A 10,765-nucleotide genomic window follows, 5' to 3' on the forward strand; every position below is an offset into this window, starting at 1 on the left:
AAAAACTCTCTTAAAATATATACAAACAAAAGAATAGACAAGATGAACATAATCAGACTATTTGTATGAAAAATAAATAAATAAAATAACATAATGATAAGATAATATATACAATATTTACAGAATCGACCTGAGGATCCGTGAGCCCACTCTATCCCCCACGAGTGAGAGGTAGAGCAGAGCTCGAGTTCTGTTTTGGTAAAATGTATTTGTTTGTTTTTCTGTAAACTGATCTACACCTGTGACTATTACTTCTCTGGTTCGATCTAACATTGCTGTCTAATAGTGAATTTGTTTAACGGGTCACTGGAGAGGATCTGAGAGGGTGAATTGGGGAGAGTGAATTAGTCGATCAAAAGAATTAAAAAATTGTGAAATGGAAGGAACAAGAAAGGGAAAGAAAAAATAAAAATAAATTGAAATATTTGTATTTAGTAAATAGACTGGAATTGATTGTAAAAGGAAACTGGAAAAAAAATCTGTTTTCTTTCTTTTTTATTATATCATGAAATACATGTAATTTATATATGTCCGACCACGGATTGATCAGTATGCTGTTTAATGAGAAACCCGATGTATTTGGTCAGGATAAATGAATAAACCATTTCTCTCTCTCTTATATAAACTAACCCTTATCCAATAATAATTCAACAGGGTTATACTGTTTACAAGAACAAGGTTCATATGATTTATATAAAACTGATAGAAAGAACTCTTCACTCAGAAGGAAAAATTATAAATTGAATAAAACATTGGTTATTGGTCGATCCAATAAATTTATGTTTTAATGAGCTTCAGTCTAATGATGATATTTATTTATTGAATGTAATTTACAACTGTACAAATAACAAATACAATAAGTAAATCTGTGGTATTTTTTATTTACACTTGAAAATCTTGGGAAGGAACCACCCATTGGTGGTACTTCAAGCATTAATTTAAATTAGAAGGTCCAGTGGCCATCTTCTTTTCAGACGCCTCGGAGGATTATCAGGGATTGTTAAAGATGAAAGATTTAGAACTAATGGGTTAGGAGTTTGGAATGAAAAGACGCATATCTTTTTTGGCCTAAATCTGCAAAGAACGAGATGTTAAGGTCTTTGTGGATGAGTTTATTTGTAACGTAATAAGGAACATTAAGGATTTTACGTAGGATTTATGATGATATTTAAATTTGAAATTTAACCTAGTCAGTGCATCAGAAATAAATAAAATATCAACAATTATGAATGAACTAGACACTATCGATCGAATCTTAATCGCAGAAACAGTTTGAGTACAATGAAAATTTTAATTATGTCAATTTAAATAATACGTGAACAACAAACTTTATTTTAATTTAATTTAATTTTTTACCAATTATGAATTGAAATACGAATACGAAATTTGATTTGAAAAAACTATTTTAATTTATTTTTTTACAATTTGTATTCAAGTTATATTTTTAGTTAATTTTTATATTTAATTACCACTCTTTGTGGGTTATTGTATTTTTACATGACCATCTTTTATTGGAAGTTTTCCTATGGTGAGCTTTTGCCTCAATAAATAAATAAAGGTATAAATCAAATAAAATAAATTACTTGTTCATTACATTGTATAAAAACATGCAATATCACCTTTTTTTTTTCTAAATTTAGTTATTGGTTGGTAAAAACAGGTGCAAAAAAGCAATATATACATGTTAGGGTAATCATGCAAAATAAAAAAAAAACCCTAAAACGTTAAAAATGGGTTCAATAAATACCAATATGAGGAATTAGAAAGCTGTAGGGAGAAAACACAATTTCTATTTAATGAAATTTTGACAATATTAAAATTATTTAATAAACATATTAATTTTTGGAAATCAGTGTTGGCACGTAGACTTAAGGACCACTTTATTAAAACAATAATGATTTAATATTAAAGACGTCATAACTACCTTAACTAATACCAATATAATCGTAATAAAGGTTATATTTTGATAAACATTAATACATTTTTGATAATTTTTTCTTGTAAACACAACGGAGAAGCCCTAATTAAAAACTTAACATTCATCCACGAAGTTTGAGAGAATGAATGCATAACGAAGTTTAATTGTTTGGTGAATTGCCGTTATTGAAGGGTTGAAGTTCAAATTTGAATAATTAAGGCAGTGCATTATTAAGGAGTTTTACTCGAGTTTTTAATTGTTCGTTCTTCTGTTGTTCAAGACAAAATTATTATTCTAATCAGATATGATAGTACATAATTAATTTTTTTAATAGCGGAAAAGACTATTTAAAAGAATTCCTACCACGTAAATATATGTATATATATCAATTTATTCTTGGCTATTAATGTCATATATTCAGTTAATAATTAAACAATTATATTTTGGAGTCCTCTAAAAATGTTGTCTTCTCACAGTCATGCCTTACAATGAACAATTTTTTCAGAAGACAATTTTTTTCAACTAGTTACTGTTTGCCAACCTAAAGGTTGCGAGTTCGAGTCCGGCACTATCCGGAATTGTTTTAAGCATATAATTATACTGTATTTACTCACAGCCTTCCCGTTGAGAGGTCCGTTAGCCAATGGTTGGCAATCACAAAAATAGGCGTGGGAGTGACGAACTCACTCTATGAAAACCACGTCATGATACGCGTGATTTGTTTCCTAAGTACATCGCGTGAGACCTTGGACGTCCACGATCCGTTGCGCCAATAATAATTACTAAATACTACAATGTTTTGAACACAAATTGAGATTAATAAATAGAAACATTACCAAGAGTTGCTTATTACCTACAGTTTAATTATGGAGTAACTAATGCATTATTAAATAATTATAAATAATGTTTTTATTTATTAATCTTAATTTATCTAGTACATTTCAAGGTTCAATGAAGAGGTTATTTTATTAATTACTGCGCCTATATATTGTTAATGTTATATATATATATATAATGTTCTGGTTGTTCGAATATAGATATATTTCAATAATAAAATAAATTTTAGAGACGCTCTAAATAAATAGTTATGAGAAGACATTAAACATAGCCAAAAATTATTTGATTTTATATCGCGTTTTTAGTGTTCCTAAATAGTATTGTATAAATTAGCAATAAAAATTTACCGCTAGACGTCCCGATTTTGGATTGAAAATAGGGATTTACCTGGCTATTAAAGGAGTCCCTTATCAACATTTTTCAATGGTATTTTCAGAGAGAGAGAGAGAGAGGGAGAGTTATTATCGCCACAGCTTATCAGGACTAGACAGTAAAGGAAGATTTTCATTCGGAACAAACATATCATATTTTGATCCTATCTTTTGAAGAGACGGTTTATCTTTAGAAATGGTCAGTACATACACAAATATTTTCTTTAATAGCATATATAGCTTTCAATTCGGATAAAGAACTTTCTGAAAAGTTGAATCTTATGGTAAACAATTACCTGTTTGTATGCTATGTACGGGAATTAGTTTTAAAAATTTAATTTGGTATATTCGATCAATAAAAAAAAAACTTAAAGTATAATTCATATTTCATAATAGTTCAACATGTAACTGAATGTTTACTTACATATTCATGTGTATAGTCCTGGTGATGACTCATAAAGAACATACCTAATATGGTTTATTATAATTATCCTTTCTTATAAAACTACATTTAATTTAATTAGTCAATTTTTTTTTCAAGCCTATAGGTGCGTGGGGTTGATATCATGATGAAAACGGGTTGAGGGTAGCCTCTTTTTCTGCATTAGTATTAGTGCATTTGAAGAGGGAGCTGAGGAAATTTGATCATTTGGGAAGGGGTAGACTGTATTTTGTGCCAATCTTTTGGTCACGGGGCTCACCAGGTGTATTGATTTGAATAATTTAGTTACTTTTATTCAGTGGAGTCTGAGTCTGTTTGTGTGTGTCTGCCATTTTTGTGGCCGTCCTGTCGGTGTCAGTATTGTAAATAATGAGTTCGTACTGTCCTGGAGGTTGTCAAAAAATTTGAAAAGTCTCCTCAATATTCTTCTGAGTATACCGCTCTGAAACTGTTGGAGCCTCTTGGCCATTGAAGCTGCAATGATGGTCAGCATAGGTGCTCCTTAGAACAGGGCCTGGCCTCAGCACACTTTTGTAGATCATCAATTGGAGGCGAAGATTGAGAGAAAGATTAGGAGAAGGTTAGCAGGTGGTTAATTCGCAAATATGTACAATTATCATCATGGCGAGAATTTTTTTTTTAACGCGTTGTGTTTTTCGCGGAACTGAATGTCTACATTTCAATAGAGGATAAATAGCAAATATATATTTGCGTTTTGATAATATATATGTTTTATTTTTCATTGCACACCAATTATAATAAGGAACAAAAACAAATATTTGTTTAATAAAGAATATAAAATTGAAATCGTCCAGTGGATCAAAGATCGTAAAATGGATCGCATCGTCTATCAGAAACAGCTATCTTAGTTTTGACAAAGAGTAACAATTGTCCTAAAAAAAATTTATTTATTATTACAGGACCATTATTTTCATTAGTAATTAATTCATAATATTTTTTTATTAAATTGACGATAAAAACAATATCAAAAGTTACAATCTATCACATCTCTTGATTTCGGAAAAAAAGATGATTAGTTCTTAAAAAAAAACGTTTCTTAGTAATAAAATAACTAATCATTTTAATAATAAACAATCGTACAATAAATAAGAACTGTTTATTTCCTTTGTCATAAACTATTCAAGTCCGTCGATACTAGGAGGCGTAACTGAAAATGAGCTGGATTAGAGATCTTCCGTGTATTATTGTAATGATATCAAGGTAATGTCCGCTCTTCATGCCTAAAATCCCGTAGTGATATTGACATAAACTTCAGTAATTATAACAATGCTTCAATCAAAGATGATAGTCGACATTAATTAAAATATAAAGCAAGTGTTGGAATTGACTACAATACCTACTATGTAAATGCTTTCGATACTGTTAATATTGATCATTTCACATTTATGATTTACTTGACAATACTAATAACCGTGACCATTAAAACTGTTATTAGATGGTAAAGAGGTGAGCTATTGTTATAGCTATAGGGAACTCTAGCTTTGACGGGAGCATCCTCCTAGTTATAACTCGATTCGGATAAAAAAAACGCCTAAAGCCGGTCGAGAGGTTAAATTATAATGCCGATAGTTGACACAGGAGTAAACAAACCGAGTTACGTCAATTTCTGCTAAAAGCTCCTACAGCACTTCAAAGCAAACTGGGAGTTTGCTCAATTTAAACTGATGTACTGCCTTCGATACGGTAGTTTAGGAAGCGTTTCATGCACTTTGTTAACGTTTTTACGGCTTTATAAAACTGTATGCATTGACAAAAGCGATGGGGCAATAGCAACTTTTATATTCAATATAATATCTTTCAATAGGTCAAAAATATACTAAACGATTAATATATAATAAATAAATATACCATGATGGGTTATGTTATTATTTTTTCATATTAATCAATTACACAGTAATGAGTTAAAATGAATTCAAGAAGAAATAGATTTATAAAATCATATGTGATCATAAAAAAGAGTGAAAAGAAGTAATTTGAGTTAACAAGTGTTGTTTGTAATAAATTAACACAGGAAATGAATATTTAAGATATTTTAATCCAGCTGTGACCACATGACGTCACATGTGTCCACCTAATATAACCGATCCAAAATCATTATTAATTAATTTCAATAAATTACACATTAAAGATTATTGAATAATTTATATTTTTTAAATTACTGAATAACTGTGATGTTAATGTATGACCGAATTAAAAAAAAATGGAAAAATAAGTAACTATCTCAATGAAGCTAGTTTACAGGAGATACATTACAGCCAAGGCAGTAACTGTCAAAGCTACTGCAATGGATGAACTGTATAATAGTTACCGTCATAATAACATTTACAAGTCATGGCAAAACTGTCATCCTAGGAACAAAGTGGACTGATAGTTTATGTTACGACAATTCAACTACTATCACGTTAAAGTCCGTTTGCAAGGTACCACTTTACAGATACGAGAGCAACTGTCACAGCATCTGCCATAGCATAAACTGTATGACGGTTACCGTCGTGATTAAAGTGTCTGTCGCGGTAGTGAAGCAAGCGTAACTCAAGTACCGTTAATTAGTGATTAATTCATTAAGCAAAACTTATTTTAATGAGGAAAAAATACTGTTGCCCAAGACCTGACAGATAACCGAAAAATAAATCCACAGCTATCAAAATGTTGAAACCCGCATCTAATGCTTCATCACGCTTAACCCCCAGATTTTTCACAAATTAAATACTTTATGAGGTCGGGTGGACATCAAGAGTGCTCCAGAATTCACAGGGTTGACTCACGGAGTTAGTAGAATAGTGCCTTACAACTGTGCCACCGCGCTCCTAATATAAATATCTGTAGATTTATAGAATCAGCATTTTCATGGATTATCACAAAAGGGATTTGTAAACATAAAAACTGATCAATTACACATTAAAGTAATAGTTAATTAACAAAAAGTATAGCACGAGAAGGCTCTCGAAATGAAGTGAGCAACAAATATTCTCAATCCGTTACCTGCGATATCTCCCCCCGTGTGTGGCTCTTATCTTTCCATTGAGAGGCCCTGCATTATTTAGGAGCTTCCGCATCCTCTTCTTGTACTCTTCTGCTCATGGAGAAAAAAAATCGCCCAACTCGTTCAGGATTTTCACTCAACACTTGAAATAATTTTACTATTATTCTTTACAGATAAAGTTTCGGAAAATTCTTCAAATATTTCATCCAGGGGATATTTGATCATTCCTAATGTTCAGATATTCTATTCTCACTCCATTTTTTTTTCACTAATAGGAAGTAAATTCTTTTTTTTTTTTTATTAACTAAAATTGGAGTTCTATCAATGGGTAGATTCTCCACATGTTTGTATCTTATCATTTTATAACTAATAGCAAATTCACTGGTTGTATATATTGTTATACGGTTGTAAATAACAATAATAAATTATTTAAAAAAATAATTTACTGAAATTCACGACTGTACTAACAGAAAATTACAACTAATAAATTTGATGTGAATTATACACGTAGCACAATGGCACGATACATATTTAGGGAGAATGTACTTATCAGTAGAGCTTCAATGACATTTCTAAGGTACGTCTCAAGAACTTCTCCTTTAAGAATTATCAGAGTTTGAAACAAGTAGGTTTGGTTTGTTAAGGAGTTTATCATTGAAGTACATCTGGTTCTGGCTGAATCGGAAATAATCTAACAAATTAGGTTATTATGGATGATTTGTTTGACTTGTGATTTTTAACAAGGAGTATTAAGGATTTTACGAAGGGTTGTGGATTATAAGGATTGGATACGAGAAATATTGAATGGTTTAGTGAATCCACAAAGCTCAAACCTTATTATTGTTATGTTAATCAGTAATATTTATTATTTTATTTGTTATATAGATTTCATTTATTTAATATATATATATATAATAAATCTATACTGTTACAAACCATGAAGGGTCAGAGTTTCGGTACTGTGTAAAGAAGAACTTTTACAAGACCAACGGTTGTGCAAATAAGTGATTTCATTAGAATAACGCTCGAACGCTAGATTTTTCCCAATTATTGGGCTGGGTGAACCCCACAAAGCTTCCGAATGCACAGGGATGACTCACGGCTACAGTAAAAATATTTATCTGCCACAGCCGGATTTGAACCCGGTTCCTTGGATTTAATAATACAGTGCCCTACTACTTTTTAATTATCCCACTCCCCATTTAATATATAAGTATATTGAGTGGGAAACCTTCTTCGTAGATATTATTTTAATATACAATGAATAACATTCCCAATAGTACAAACATTTTTAATTTCAAATTAAGGAAAAAAACAACATAATTTTACTTGATTAACCTTCACCATTACTGTTACGAAATAGCTGATTAGCTGCTCATAATTTTTTATTAGACATGACAAAGAGAAACCCTAATTCCGTGACGCTATGCCAAAACAAATAACCGAAAGGTCAATTAACCGTCCAGCGATATTAATTAACACAAGGCCCCATCAAAGTGTAGTTAATTATTCTGCTAATTATTAATTGGCCGGACAGGACCAAAGACTGTTTTTGCAGCGCTCTCTTGCTTTCCCAAGTCCACTCTGTATTAATAAGATCAAAGTTCGCTCTGTTTTCTGCCCCAATACGTCTCATAAAATATGTAATCTGCCTTCACTCTGTAAGATCCACATTGAGGTGCAATATATTAATAGGAATTTTTATTAAAATAAATAAAATATTCGGAATGAACCTTAAATAAAGAAATATCGGCTGAATTGGTCCTATCATTGTAAATGTTCCGTTAAGAAACTGGTGTACGAATACCTGCTAATATATTTATTTTATTTCTATTTTTGTCTTGTTGTTTTAACATTTTTTTTTACAATAATTAAATAAAATACAATAAACATCATTAAAATAAAATTTTAATGCAATTTATAAATATATCTGTGCAAAAGAACCACAATTCTACCTTACCATAAAGTGTAAATAAAATAATAAATAAAAATAAAGTGGAACAAAATACAATCCATTTTTTTTGAAAAGTACAATATTAAATTTGAAAATATGTAAGTAACAGTTTCTAATACGTAAAAATAATAAGTGACATGGTTAAACTATGTTTGCACGGATGCTATAAAAGATAAATAATAGAAAAAATTGAGATAGAGAGAACTAAGAAAGGTAAAATCACTCCGATGGAATGATATTTGAAACCTGAATTCCATTAAATATAAACAATAACAACAGCAACATAAATCAAACACCAAATAATAAGACATTGCACAAGTTACAAACAATTTAGTTCACTATATAAAATGAGTAATCATAACTTAAAAATAAATTTCTTTATATCAGTATTTTTTTTATTTGTTTACATGTTTGGAAACGATCAATATTTTAGTTAAAATTTTTTAATCTTTCTCGTGGTCATTTCATTGCTAACATGATCATTACATTAATAACATGCAGAATGTCATGCACTAATGTGATTAATAAAATAAATTGTATGACCTTCATTCCAGAATCTCTATTGACTAGTGGGGTACTTACCGATGGAGTCAAGGTTCCTCATCTGTTTCGCCTCTTCGTAAGCAGACTCACGAGGGAAGCCTGGGTAGAGTTCTTCAGAGGCCATCTCACTCTGTAACATCAAGATATGGTCGTGTTAAGTTTATTTGGAAATATTACAACAATAAATAAAAAAGTTGTTATAAGTGATATAATACACTCACGAAAAAAAAAAATAATAAAATCTACAAAGCGAATAGCAAAAAAAAAAAAAAAAAAAAGGAGGCAGTCAATTTTAGTACCCACTACCTGCGGAGTGGTTTGATATTAGTACCAAGAATGTTCCGATGTTTTTACAGCGCAAGTGATATCAATGTAACATCCAAAGGCCTATGGAGACGACAGGAAACTATTCTTCTAGCGCCAGACTGACTAGGGTACACACAGCCTGTCCAGGAACATCGACAACCTTCATATATGTCCTCAAGAAAGAACGGTTTAAGGTTGAATCAGAGTAAGACTGACGTCATTGTAATGTCCTTTCAGGTAAGAAGAGACCCCCTTAAGACCTTGTCAGTGAAAGACGAAGATAGAAGCTCCTCAGACATCCTACAGTATCTTGTGGGTTTGTTTGTTTGTTTGTTGTTGTATCTTGTGGGTATATAAATGCCTTAATTTTAATAATATAGATATAAAAATAAATAGTTTGAATGTTAATCTCCCAATGAATGGTAGAATAGCTTTGCATTTATTTTATTTTTTTTTTTGTGGTATGCCCAAACACTTTTTGGAAAAGGTATTTTTTCCTTTCTCTTTTACAATATCAGCTAGTTAATTGACACTTCGACTCTCATTTAATACTTCTGTAAAAGTTTCACATATAACATCTCAAATTCATATATTATTTTTATAAATCTAAGAAAAGCGCAAGAAGGAGAGCTAAGATATTGATTGCTAAATCAACAGAAAATCGGTTACAATTTTTACAAAATTTTATATTACAAAAAAATCATAACAGGACATCTTTGAAACTATGTAAAACGTCCTAGCTTCAGGAGGATTTAAAAATGTCTAAAATAAGGAGTCTCTTAAATGTGAAAACAAATCCATCTTTCGGCCAACTTACTCCTGCAGGAATACCTTAAAGATGGCAAAAAATGATTACTTTTCCGATTTAAGTTCAATTCGAAAAATATTTAAGTTGATAATTTAGAAATTATCCAAAATCAAATATCACTTGTAAACACTTAGGTTATAGTTTAATTACGTTAAACACACATCCATATCTATCATATACTTAATGCTAAAATTCAGATTCATTCATTTCATTGCTTACAATTACATTTCTTCATGGAAAATTAATTTACAATCTCGTGAGTCCATTTAAAAACTTTTATACTTTACTTTATTTTTTTTTTGTTTTCAGCCTATTTCTGTTTTAAGGAAACAGGGATTATTTTTTGGGAAATCCTAATAAAAAACAAAGTTGTCTCCTCGTATAATTAATCTTCACAGATAATCCCAAAATATACTGTACTTAATCCTTACCTTCGTTCCAAGCTATTGATTTACTTTAACTCTGCACTTTATAAACGACTTTTTATGACGACACTTGTGATTGTAATATTATAAAATGCGTTTAAAGCATTAAGGTACCTTATATACTACAATAAATTCATAATATGAGAAAATATATATA

General features: G+C 30.4%; 1 protein-coding gene across 2 annotated transcripts in view; it reads right to left on the reverse strand.

Moving 5' to 3' along the window:
* Positions 1-10,765, reverse strand: part of LOC106683416 (uncharacterized) — a 197,738-nt gene that overhangs the window by 78,270 nt on the left and 108,703 nt on the right. For both annotated transcript variants that reach the window (XM_067047474.1, XM_014424873.3), the window contains exon 2: positions 9,109-9,199. In XM_067047474.1, coding sequence (XP_066903575.1) covers positions 9,109-9,199 — 91 coding nt within the window. The remainder of the gene's footprint in view (positions 1-9,108; positions 9,200-10,765) is intronic.

Source organism: Halyomorpha halys, unplaced genomic scaffold (assembly GCF_000696795.3).
Source record: "Halyomorpha halys isolate HHAL.00 unplaced genomic scaffold, Hhal_1.1 Scaffold482.1, whole genome shotgun sequence".
NCBI classification, from domain to species: Eukaryota; Metazoa; Arthropoda; class Insecta; order Hemiptera; family Pentatomidae; genus Halyomorpha; species Halyomorpha halys.